The 14,223-nt window shown below is 35.3% G+C and overlaps 1 protein-coding gene across 1 annotated transcript in view; it reads left to right on the top strand.

Moving 5' to 3' along the window:
- Nucleotides 1-14,223, top strand: part of LOC140164013 (meiosis inhibitor protein 1-like) — a 63,261-nt gene that overhangs the window by 31,760 nt on the left and 17,278 nt on the right. Inside the window, exon 11 of the mRNA XM_072187297.1 lies at nucleotides 1,930-2,036. Coding sequence (XP_072043398.1) covers nucleotides 1,930-2,036 — 107 coding nt within the window. The remainder of the gene's footprint in view (nucleotides 1-1,929; nucleotides 2,037-14,223) is intronic.

The following is a 14,223-nucleotide window of genomic DNA, read 5'->3' as shown; positions in this document are numbered from 1 at the left end:
GCTATAATTACGCAGAAATCGCAGATTGTAATCTGTGTGCCGTTCGGATGAAAGTATTAATATTACTCTTCCCAAAATCGATGCTGTTAACCAAACAGATGGCAAGAATCTTAAGATTTGGTATATAAAACAAATATTGACTGCTTTTTATTCGGGGCATGGTTACAGTTTTAAGCCCGGGGTGATCTCAAAACCATGACTATGCCCCTCGGCTACGCCTTGGGGCATAGTCATGGTTTTGAGATCACTTTGGGCCTATAATTTTAACCATGCCCCTCATAGCAGTCAATATTTGTATACTATTCCTATTCCTATCATTTATTCTCTAATTAAAACAAGTGATCATTTTCATGAGATATTTATATTTATTATTATTATTACGAGCTTTTCCAGACAGTTGTTAATGTTTACTTTTTCCTTTTATCAAAACTTGTACATCATGTGATCTGATCAAATCAGGTGGCAATTGTAATTGAGAGTAATAAATATTAAAGAAAATTGGCACAACTGGGCAAATTAACAACTACATTTGTCAACATTACTTCACTTGATTGGATCATATCATGACACACATGTTGAATTCAAAAAGTAAAGGGTCAAGTGCATTTTGAGCTACATACAATACATACCTCTAAATGCACATATCAGCCCAGCATAATTATTTCCAACCCAACAGTATTGACTGATAAGTAGCACAGTGTCCACTTTGTGCTGTCTTGTCATTGATACACAGTCAAATTCTTCTGTCATTTCCTTTTGATCTATGAGTTCAGGTCTCCTGTTTGCATTTTAAATGACATTGTTTTTGCCATTTATTATTATTATTATTATTATTGTTATTATTATTGCTGTTGTTGTTGTTTTTGATGTTGTTGTTGTTGTTGTTGTTATTGTTGTTGTTGTTGTTGTTATTGTTGTTGTTGTTGTTATTATCATTATTATTATTTTATGATTTAGCACCCATGTTTACTAGAACGACAATGAAAAAATCTGTTAAAGCCTTTACCAAAAATAAGAAAACAGTTTGGCAGTGATATTTGCCTCAAAGCCTAAGTACTATCTTGTCTTCTTCACTGAGCTGGATTTCTATTTAGATATCTGTCAATCCTAAATGCACATGTCTTGGTTTGCACTTTCAGAATATTTACTAATGTAGTAACTACTCCTCATTCCAGACAAATCCAGCACTAATGTTTTTGGATTAAAAAATATTTTGCTAAATGAAACATAGCTAAATCTTAATACTTCAGTTAGTTCTAAATGGCAATAAAAGTCAAATTTGAATAGTTTTGCAAGTTCAGGGGAAATGAGACAAAAACATGCAATTTTGTATGATTTCTGACAATTTCAGTCATAAATTCAAAGACTTGGCACAAGTCTAAGCATTCAGAATTTGTATTATAGGCGCTGAGCTTGCTCATAAATTTAATATTTTATGTTAATTTTGATAATTGGTTATAAAAGATGTAAAAAAATAATGTTTTCCAAAAATAAGAATGCATTACCTGAAAGTAGTCTTAGTACAAGTCTTTGGGCTTGATTGTTAAAGCATACGATAAACACCCTAAGCATGCATGTTTTTGGCCCTTGTTTCCAAAAATTGGCCTTAATATTAAAATTGAACTTTTATTGCCAGTTAGAATTAACTAAAGGATTAGGATATATCTATATTTCATTTGGCAAACAGGATAATATTTGTTAATCCAAAAAAATTAGTGCAGTATTTTTCTGGAATAGGGAGTAGATACTGCAACAAATAATGTAGACACTGCATTTTCATGTCAAGAGATGCCAATCTTAATTCTTGATGCCCTCGTATAAGGAACTCTATGCAAATCCAATACAGGGAATGATTTTTATTGTCAGACCCTATAAAAGTATTAAATGCTTAAAAGAAGTAATTTTTTCCAAATGTTTATATTTTGGCAGGCAAGCACCTTTTGAATCAGCCCTGGAATCAGTTATTATTGAGTCAGTGCTTGGATCTGTGTGAGACTGATGGAATGCTTGTATGTGTACTCAACCTTATCAATTTGGTATGTATATAATGTGTATGAGATCAAGTGGGCCTTTATTAACCATCGTTCTATCTTTTCTGTTTTTGTTTCGGTTTCCGGTTTCGGTTTCGGATCTCATTGTTATTTTGAAGTGTTAGCTAGTCTTTTGTTGACTACAGAAAAGTTGAACGAAGATAACTTCTGTTTCGGTTTCGGGAGTTATGTTAATTTCTGACATGAAAAACGTGAGATGAGAGGGTTGATGCTAATCTAGACAAAAGAAGTGTCTAAATTTTACGGTCGTAAATTCGCGATAAATTGTACGGCTTCAATTGACTTGTGTTGGGTGTATAGGTACTCCAGCCTAGGCGGGAGTAGCTCGTGAAAATAGCCCGTGAAAATAGCCCAGCGTAGAAATATACATTAATATATATTAATCAATAGTAATCAGTGTTGCCAAGAATTACGTATACTTGTTCGTGAAAACAAAAAAAAATCGGTCATATTATGATTATGTAGAGATTAAGCGGGGAATTATTTTCGTCCCAAATACACCTTAAAACTTGGTAATATGCAACACCAGAGAAGTGCGTTGAAGTGAAACTAATAGGATTTCTTTCATTGGAATTGGTAATCTGATAATTGCTTCAGGCAAACTTGCCAGATTCAAATCTATTTTAAATGTATATTATTTGAGAGAGTGGGGATGATGAGACGAGGAGATGATCGGGTGGAGGAGAGGAGAGGAGAGGAGTGGAGTGGAGAGGAGAGGAGATCGAGAGAAGAGAGGAGGGCGAGCAGAGCAGGGAGGAGTTTATTCCGTTTACCCCCAGATGAAATGAGGCACATTTTACTCAAAAGTTTTGCTGGCATATCTGTCAGGAGTATCTCCATTTATTTGTAAACCAGAATTGGATTTAACTTCAGCTTATCCAATAAAATACGGACCCAAAGGGTACCGTTATAATACATCAAACTTGGCTTAACTTTTCAAGAGAAAACTTCTCAAGAGAAGTTTACATACATTTATTGAGTCAATCCTTTAATATGAATTCCTTAGAAAAGTGCATATACATTAATCCTACTTTCCTGAAGCCGGAAACATTCAGGAAAGTAATCTGGATATTTGACATATTTCGTTCAACTTCTCATGCACTATTTCTCAAATTTATTAGTTACAAATTATTACTATTTGTAAACACTTATACAATTACCTATGGTGATCCAATTATTTTCATATAATTGGATTCAAGATTAAATTTGTGGCCCTGTCCCTTTTTTACCGCCACAATTTTTGACCTGGATAGTCTTTACTTTCCCCGTAAATACAGAGTCTGTTCCCATCTACACACAGTGTTGGCTCACCCGTAAGATCGGGGCCCTCCCGAAATTTCCCCAGCCAATTCCTAAATTACTCACCCGTAAGATCGGGGCCCTCCCGGTAATTTCGAGCTCATGCCTACACTACTTACCCGTAAGGTCAGCCTCTCCGAACAAAGTGTGGCCCAACTTCTCACAGAGAAGTTAACCCAACTTAATTTTTTGTATAAGATACGGACCCTCCAGGGAATTTTCCCGGGCCCTTTTGCACACACACAAGTGTGGCCCAATCTTATCTTATCATAGAGAAGTTAACCAAAATTAATTCCTTGTAAGATGCATAAATGAAATGCAATGAAGAATGAATGAATGAATGAATGAATTGAATACGGGGCCAACTTCTCAGAGAGAGTTAACCCAAGTTAATTCCTTGTACAATACATTTTAAATGCATGAAAGAAATGAATGAATGAAAATGAATTAATGAATATGGGGCCCTCCAGGGTATTACCCCAAGCCCTTTTGCACACACGCAAGTGTGGCCCCACTTCTTGTCTCATGCAAAAAGTTAACCCAAATTCCCGTGAAGATCACGGGGCCCTCCAGGAATTTCCTCAGCCCTTTTGCACACATGCAAGTGTGGCCCAAGTTCTCTTTTTGCATAAGTTAACCCAAATTAATTCCTCATAAGAAACGGGCCCTCCGGGGAATTTCCCTGGCCCACACACAAGTGTGGTCCAACTCCTCTTCTTGCAGAGAAGTTAACCCAAATTAATTTCTTGTAAGATACGGGGCCCTCCAGGGTATTCTCAAGCCCTTTCCACACTCGCCAAGTGTGGCCCAAATTTTTAAAGAATTTAACAGCAATGTATTTAAGAATTTAACAGCAATGTATTAACCGGCAAGCTACAGAACCCTTTTTAAAGGGATTTCCTGAACACCTAGATCTGTATACCCAAATGTGGCCTAACCTCTCCAAGAGAAGTTAAAATGTGCACTTATTGGTCAGCTTAACCGCTCTCTTCCTGGTAATTTGCCCATGCACAGAAGCTACCATTAAAATGCAGACTGCAATACCCTTTAGGTCTATGTACCTCTATACCCCGTACGATATGGAAGCCTTCCCAGCCAACTACTGCTCCCAAGTGACTGTCCACAAAGGTATTGAATACTGGGATATGACCTAAATTTTTGGGTGTGGTGGGTGGGAACATTTTCTTCACATTGGAGACCCAACCTTCCATGACAGATAAAAATGTGCCTAATCCCTGACCCACTGGCAGTATCAGAAGGTTATTAACCACTTCCCATTGGCTACTTCAAACAATAGACCTTAAACCTCATTGGCCTTTACATAAAGCCATTACTAGGCAACCAATCAATAAATCAATCATATTGATTTGTCCAAGCACAAGCTTTGGACCAGGGTTAGTCTCTTTCACAGGAGGTAAATTTGTTTATTGTATAGATACAATAAACTTTATTATTTTAATTTTTCCACATTGATCATAGGCCTACTGCTAAAACAGTGAGAGGGGGAGAAGGGTAAAGGAAATACAACATCCAATATAATTCAGATATCCACATAATTCAAAAGATGGCACAGGTGAGAGTTGGGGAGGGGGAGAGACAGACAGACTAGGAAGAGAAGAAAGCGAGAGGAGAAGAGGCAGGGGTCCTTTTTTTAAATGTCACAGTAATATAGACCATAATGACACCAAATTTCCGTTCGGGCCTGATGTAGGCCTATCCTGCCTAGTTAAATGAGGGACATGAGTAAGATTGCCCACTTGAGGCGCCAGTGTTGCATATAATTGACTTATCCAACCTTTATTGACAGACATAAGTGTGATTGACAGCACCTATTATTACCTCTTGAAATGAGAAGCATGATGCCCCAAACGTAACAATGAAGTCAACTTACACACCATCCCACTTAATCCCTTGCGTTTTCGTTTCTGAACAATAGAGCTCCCGAAACAGAAAAGATAAAATGACAGCAAGTATTATACATCTACTGGCTGAGTTAAATGAAGTAAACTACTGTGGTAAATTAAATATTTCTTGGCCAAGCTGGAACATGCACGTTGCGTCCATGTAGCGTACTAAGCATGTACACAATGTATGCGCGTGTATGCTTTCTTCTGTTCTCGCTACCTGCGCGTGTGTTTATCGCGGAGCCAATAGAGTTCATAACGTTTGAGTTTGGCCAAGAATTACTTAATTTGCCTGTAATGTCCGTAGTTCTGTACAAGATCTGTCAGGAATCCACTACAAATGAAAATATCATTGGAAAGAGCAAATTCTGAATGTCTCTCTGAATGAAAAGAAAAAAGAATTGCTATATTTGCTTGTACCAAACCTCATTTCAATAAAACCAGTTATTTTTGTAGCTGCACACAATTGACTTCCCTTGCACATAGTGAATTGATTGGTATTAAAATGCAAAATAAAGTGGTGTAGCAGGTATGGGTTTGATCAGTAATGCCGTGTGTGCTTTATTAAGACCTAAAGAGTCCTTTTCAATATATTTTGCCTTATTGCACTGCACACAAAGAAACAGGAACAAGTACAATATATATGGCACCTCAATTACCATACCAGAGTGCACATTTATGACTACAAAGTCTCAGTAAATTGCCTACAGCCTATCAGATCCCAAGTACAGCAGCAATATTAAAATCAGAGAAGATGTAAAGAAAGGAGATAGATCCAGCTATCCTCAAACAAAATATGTGTGTTGCCGCTCATTCAAAAGCAATCACACTATTTAGGTTTAACAATAAAATACAACAAAGGGTTCAAACCCATGACGGTGTGATACAAGTTGCTGCTTACTAGTTTTAGGGAAAGGTCAGTGTCTGTATACCATCAATACTACAGGGTGTATCAAAATGATTGGTACCGGGCTATGTGAAATTTTCAAAAATATATCAAAAATATAAAATTGCTAATTAATATAGTTTTTGTACTATAAATAGAAAGGGCATATGTTAACTTATTGATCTATTAATCTGAAGTTGATAGGTTGATGCATCTGGGAGCTCTTGTAATTTAAACGAAGATCGACGTAATCATGGTTTGACTTGTAACACCACACAAGATGAAAAGATTCACTGCTTGAACCATTTATTGCATACATACTCTTCAATATCTCACCTCAGTATACATAACATAAAATTGCTTTACACATGCTTTTAGAAAGATAGTTCCTGAAGTCCCTGCCTTACGACTCTGACAGTGTGAGGTGAAGCCCTATCTTGAAAGAACTTAACAACTGGGATGGGTCCATTCTGTAACTGCCCATATCAAATTTTGAAGCATTGCAAGTTATAGCATGTTTGCATGGGATACGCCTTGCTCTTAGAAACTGTCTCCTAAATCTTCTCTGCACTTCTCCATAGCTTCGTGTTTCCACCAGTGATTTTAACTATGAATGCACACTGAAGTGTGGACTAACTGTGGAGCTATTCCAATAACTTTTACCAGGTCTAAACTAACATACACTGTCTACAGTTTATAGCCATTCTGCCACACCATCTTAGTAATCTCAAAAATACAATTTAAATTACAATGGTGTTGATACACAAACTTCTTTCACCCCACCTAAATTAAGTCAATAATATTACTCTCAAGCAATAAATATTGATTATTACATTAATATATATTATGAATGAAGAAATAGGCAAGGAAAATATTAATTATTTCCATGATTTTCAACATATCATCCTCACAAGGTATTTGCAGTAAAATAGAGCTTTAAAAATGGTGCGCTACTGATCCAACGTTACGATGAAAAGTGTAAAAACACCTACTTTCCTTTAGAATCATGTAACTTCTGAATAGAATGTGCTATCTTTATGATCTAAAATTCTTAGAGAAGATAAAACTACTATAATTACAAATATTTATACAATTAACCCCAAACTGGCACAAAAATAGTTTAACAAATCGGCAAAAATGAGAAGTCTTCGGTACCAATCATTTTGATACACCCTGTATGCATACCATGCATGCAGATCCCAACATCCAGTTTATTTCAAATAAAATATGACCGAAGTTCCATGGCAAATAATAATTTTGCACGCTTGGTTACGCTTTCAACCTCTACGATTTATGATACAGACTATTTTCAATTATCAAAATATCTTTATTAGGTTTGCAGGAAATGACAGGAAAATACATTAAAACAATAAAATATAGATGATCAAAAATCATCCCGTTTCTAACAAAATCCTAAAACACTCTCCTAAATAATTAATATATGTTCCAAAATGGGCGGATTTTTTGGAATCTTTACAAAACTACATTTCTTTCTTATAGTATCCACGTGTGGTATCCCTGCAGAGCAACATCAGGTACTTAACACACACGTGTCATACTTTCAAGGAATTATCTATAGAAACATTGGATATGGTTTCAATTCTGGAGTGAAAATTAATCAACCGTAGTCGGCAACACACATCACATCAAAGGCTACTTTCAAGTAGATGTGTAACTACTTGAGAATAAAGGACTATGAATAGGTGTGACATGATAACCTACGGGATTATCTCAAGGATATAATTCCGTTCTTCCTCCTTCTTTTTCAACTTTCCTGATTAAAATAGAGCAAGATTAGCAGCTTGTGAATCTAATGAATAACCAGTCTGAAGCTTCAGGAAGACCACAAACTGCCAGGCCATGTGAACATTGCTAGAGTTAGACAGGCATTGCAAAGAGATCTAAAACATCATCTCAAGAAGATGATGAAGAAGTGTGATATCAACAGTAGATAGTAAATGAAATAGTGTGCTATCACAGGAGATAGTGGATGAAGTAGTGTGCTATCAGCAGTAGATAGTGGATGAAATGGTGTGCTATCAGCAGGAGATAGTGGATGAAGTAGTGTGCTATCAGCAGTAGATAGTAAATGATCAGCAGTAGATAGTAAATGAAATGATGTGCTATCAGCAGTAGATAGTGGATGAAGTAGTGTGCTATCAGCAGTAGATGGTGGATGAAGTAGTGTGCTATCAGCAGTAGATAGTGGATGAAGTAGTGTGCTATCAGCAGTAGATAGTGGATGAAATGGTGTGCTATCAGCAGGAGATAGTGGATGAAATAGTGTGCTATCAGCAGTAGATAGTGGATGAAGTAGTGTGCTATCAGCAGTAGATAGTGGATGAAGTAGTGTGCTATCAGCAGTAGATAGTGGATGAAGTAGTGTGCTATCAGCAGTAGATAGTGGATGAAATGGTGTGCTATCAGCAGGAGAGAGTGGATGAAGTAGTGTGCTATCAGCAGTAGATAGTGGATGAAGTAGTGTGCTATCAGCAGTAGATAGTGGATGAAGTAGTGTGCTATCAGCAGTAGATAGTGGATGAAATGGTGTGCTATCAGCAGGAGATAGTGGATGAAGTAGTGTGCTATCAGCAGTAGATAGTGGATGAAGTAGTGTGCTATCAGCAGTAGATAGTGGATGAAATGGTGTGCTATCAGCAGGAGAGAGTGGATGAAGTAGTGTGCTATCAGCAGTAGATAGTGGATGAAGTAGTGTGCTATCAGCAGTAGATAGTGGATGAAGTAGTGTGCTATCAGCAGTAGATAGTGGATGAAATGGTGTGCTATCAGCAGGAGATAGTGGATGAAGTAGTGTGCTATCAGCAGTAGATAGTGGATGAAGTGGTGTGCTATCAGCAGTAGATAGTGGATAAAGTAGTGTGCTATCAGCAGTAGATAGTGGATGAAATGGTGTGCTATCAGCAGGAGATAGTGGATGAAGTAGTGTGCTATCAGCAGTAGATAGTGGATGAAGTAGTGTGTTATCAGCAGTAGATAGTGGATATAGGTCACAGGTCACAGCATAAGCTAAGGCACGTATGCGAAATCGGTGGCAAAATTACAGCATTTTATTGATATTTAGCGACATATATTTGGTTATTAGCTATAACCGAAGGAATATTAATATCATAGTGATCATCAAGGTTGAAATTTTTGTGCAGAAGATTATCTAATAACTGCCTATAATGGAGGAAAATGACAGCTACGCTGGGGCTTTAAACGCCAGTTCTGCTAACATGGCCGACACCAACGCATAAGCGGTACAAGGTCACAGCCTGTTACACGGCCTGCTGAACAACGCATAATCACCCGGTAGTGTTCTTTAAGAATAGGGACGTGGTACGGACATTGAATGGAAAGAAAACAAGTATCTAACAAATGAGGAGGTGTACATAGCTATAAGTAAATCAATCAGACAGGAGTACATTGAAGGCGTCCAACGCATTGGCAGTTTATGGCGTCTATATATCAGTGACTTAACATCAAGATGCAAGCTGATGGCAGAGGGTCTGAATATCAGAAGTAAGAACGTTACGATTCATGAAAACAATCCGTACATAATACAACCAGATTCCACGACGGTCCGTGTATGTGACGTGCCCCTGTCGGTGAGCGACAGTTGCATACTCGGTGCTTTGAGAATGGTAGGAGCTGAAATCAGAGGAGAATGTAAGAAAGAACAATTGCGAGTTGGAGGTAAACTAGTCAAGTGCTTAACAGGGAATAGAAGAGTAGAAATAAAGAAACCTAAAGAACCGTTACCCAGATATGTTGCTATACTCGGCTTCAAAGCCAAGTTATCCCACCAGTGGCAACCCAAGACAAGCGAAGTAACATGTAGTCACTGTCTGCAAAAAGGACACTATGTTGGCACATGTAAGAATGAAATAAAGTGTGCAATCTGCCAAAATGAAGGACATGCAAAAGGGACTTGCCCGGATAAAGTATGCAATATACCAGATGTATACATTGCCTACACCAACAGAATCAGAACAAGAAACACAGTTATCACCTTCTGTGTTAAAGACGGCAGAGAACGTGTCAGTTCAGTCCAAAGCAACAACAAGGACTTTTAAAACTAAGAGCTGGCAAACTGGAGTTTACTAAGAACCCTAGCATTAGAGACGAGTCTGACTCGTCAGATGATTCGCAGGCAGATGAACCTGTATATGAAGACACAAGTATGAGCGCAGTGACTCCGTCGCCTACCCAGATAGGTGAGAAGAGAAAGCAGAAAAGCAAAAGTAACCATCAAAAGAGAAGGAACAGAGGATCAAGATCAAAAGGAAAAAGAAAGTAGTTGTGTTAAAAGATGTGATGTTGATCAAATGTGAATAAACTCTAATACCTATGAATAGAAATTACGTACACTTTGTATCCCTAAAAGTAAGGGGGTTACGAAATAAAGAAAAACGTAACATTTTATATAAGTGGTTAAAAATCAAGAAACCGATATTTGCTTCCTTCAGGAAACATATCTTGATAAAAACTTGGAAAATATTATATCCAAAGAATGGAACATGGAAATAATTAGTTCTTTTGGAACCAATAGAAGCAAAGGTGTTACAATACTATATAAAAGTAAGCTTGATATTGCAATAGAAAAAATATGTGTAACAGATGATGGTAGAAGAATTTTAGTTAATATGTCTATAGAAAATAAGAAATTTACACTGGTTAATTTGTATGCGCCAACAAAAAAGATGTATAAAGATATGTTTTTCAAAAAGACATTTCACTGGATTAGAAGACATGCAAAATATGCTTTGATTGTTGGAGGCGATTTTAATTGCGTTCAAAATAAAATTAAAGATACTAAAGGTGTCAAAGGAAACTATGAACAATGTAAATACTTGCAAAAAAAAATGATTAAGCGTTTGAAGCTTTTAGATATATGGAGAAAAATATGGCCTGAAAAAAAGGCAATTTACCTGGCGTCAGTTATCACTAGGTATAGCTTCAAGATTAGATTATTGGTTAATTTTTACAAGATTACAAGAATATGTTGAGAAAACTGATATTAGACCCTCCATAAAATCAGATCATAACGCAATCTCATTGAAATTGAAAATTAAAACAATAAAATCAGGTCCTGGTTACTGGAAATTCAATTCATCACTCACTGACGACCAAAATTACAAACAAGATCTAAGACAGGTAATAAATAAATGCCGGAAGGACGGTGAACGACAGCAATTGTCCAAACAACTAATATGGGAGTTGTGTAAAAGAAAAATAAGAGATTTCACTATTGATTATTGTAAGAAAAAGTCCAAATGTAAAAACAATCTTCTGGAAAACTTAGAAAAGATGTTCAACTATTCAAAATAAAATGGACAAAGATGCTAATTTATACAAAAATGAATATATTGAAGCCAAAGCAAAACTAGAAAAAGATATAAAGAAATTACCAAAGGGGCAATTATTAGAGCTAGAGTAAAATGGTATGAAGAGGGTGAAACCAATTCAAAATACTTTATGGGCCTTGAAAAACATAAAGTAGTCAAAAATTCAATTACGGAGCTTAAGTCGAAAAATGGTAAAGTATTACGAATATAGATGATATACTCAATGAGACAGTAGAATATTACAGTAATTTGTATAAGTCAAAGGAAATTAAAGATGAAGATATTGACTCGTATGTCAATAATATTCGTGTAGAAACATTGACAAATGAAGAATCAGATATATGTGAAGGTATGATAACTGTAAATGAGTGTACAAAAGCTGTCCAACAGTTAAAAATAAACCGGTCTCCTGGAAGTGACGGTTTAACTTCAGAATTCTACAAATGTTTCTGGGAGGATATTAAAGTAATGGTAACTGATTCATTAAATGAAGGTTTTGAAAATGGTGAAATGTCTTTTTCTCAAAGAAGAGGATAATCAATTTACTTTACAAAAAAAGTGTGAAAAAAATAATTTAGATAATTTTCGTCCAATATCTCTGTTAAATTATGACTATAAGATATGTACTAAAGTATTGGCATCTCGTGTTCAAAATGTCCTGAACAAAATAATTAGTGTTGATCAATGTGGTTATGTTAAGGGTAGATTTATTGGTCAAAACATAAGAATGATTGAAGATGTTATTGAATATTGCAACGAAATGGATAATGAATGTGCTGTTCTCTTTATTGATTTTCAAAAAGCTTTCGATTAGTTAGAAATTAACTTCTTGTTAACGTGTCTTGAAAGGTTTGGTTTTGGGGTACAATTTTTAAATTGGGTTAAAACCATATATGCCAATATAAATAGTTGCATTTCTATGAATGGGTGGCTATCAAAGTCGTTTAAACTACACAGAGGTATTCGTCAAGGATGTCCTCTTTCAGCTTTGTTATTTATTATGGCTGCTGAATATATGTCAACATGCATTAGAAATAACGATAATATAAAAGGTGTCACATTTAATAATGATCTAGAATTGCAAATTAAAATTGTCCAATTAGCTGACGACACTACGGTTTTTTTTAATGACATGGTTTCTGCAAACAATGTCATGAAAGAAATAGAAAGATTTAGTTCTGTATCTGGTGTTATAATGAATAAGAAAAAAACAGAAGCTATATGGCTGGGCAAAAACAAACCACCTGGTTTAAATAAAGAGATCAAATGGACGGAAGATCCAGTAAAATGCCTTGGAATATATTTTGGTAAAAATAAAAAAAAAATCGAGAACTCAATTGGGAACCAAAATTGAAAAAATTAGAAAAATTACTGAATTGTTGGAAAGCCAGAAAGTTGACATATTACGGTAAAGTCAATATTATTAAATCAGTAGGTATTTCACAAATATTGTACAATGCTAGTTGTATACATGTCCCTGATTACGTTTTTAAAACTGTTAATAAACACATATTTACCTTCCTTTGGGGTTCAGGTACAGAAAAAGTAAAGAGAAAAACTATTACTGGTTGCATGGAGAAAGGTGGGATGAAAATGATCAATCTTGAACATCAAGTACAGGCACTTAAAATAAAATGGGTATCTAGAATGTTAGATGGAAATGACAATGCGATTTGGAAAAGAATATCAAAGTACTGGTTTGAACCACTTGGTGGGCTATCGTTAGTACTTGAATTTAATTGTAAGAGTGCTGATGTAAAAAACATGGTGTACAAAGATTTTCCACATTTCTACAAAGATGTATTGGAAGCTTGGTATTATATGCAGGGAAACAAGATGAAAGATTCTAATGTTAATACAAACACAATTTTATGGGGAAATAGCCATGTGAAATGTAAAGGTAAAATATTATTATTCAAAGAGTGGATCAATGCCGGTATTATTTATTTGAAAGATATTATAGTAGAAGACAGATTTCTAAATTTAAAAGAGTTATCACGAATGGTTGTAAGCCCTATGAATATATTTAACCTTCACAAAATAATTGAGGCAATCCCAAAAACTTGGAAGTTACAAATTAGGGAAAAAAGGTTATATTCTTGTGAGAGAATTCCCAGTTCATTAGTTGAGTTAAAAAACAAGAAAGTTAAACACATTTCCTTACTAAAAACAAAAGAAATATATAATATTTTAAGTACATGTTTCGAGAAACCAGTTTGCATCCAATACTGGGATAAACAATTAAATGTTGTAGACAATCCGTGGAATAAAATCTTTTTATTTAAAATCCGAAATAGACTGATTAATAAATTAGGGCATTTTCAATTCAATGTTCTTTATAATCTCATTCCATGTAGAAGAAATCTCCACAAATGGAAACTTAGTGACATTGATATTTGTGACTTTTGTAATTGTACTGACAACTATGAACATTTCTTTAAAAAATGTTAAAAAAATAAATCGTTTTGGAAGCAATTTTCCGCCTTTATATGCCATATTCAAAATATTAGAGTGTTTAATATATGTTTAGAAAAAGTTATTTGTGGATGGCATATTGACAAATCTGAATACAATTTATCAAATATTTTGATTATTTTATTCAATTTATAAATCAAAAATCTTATATAATGATACGAAAAAAATCATTCCAATTTCGAGTTTATTTATTCAAGAAATTAAAAACATTGACCAAATAATTTCAAACACGAAAAGAAAGTTAAGAATCGACATTGATT

This window comes from Amphiura filiformis, chromosome 11 (genome assembly GCF_039555335.1).
Source record: "Amphiura filiformis chromosome 11, Afil_fr2py, whole genome shotgun sequence".
NCBI classification, from domain to species: Eukaryota; Metazoa; Echinodermata; class Ophiuroidea; order Amphilepidida; family Amphiuridae; genus Amphiura; species Amphiura filiformis.
This window is presented reverse-complemented; position numbering and strand designations above follow the sequence as displayed.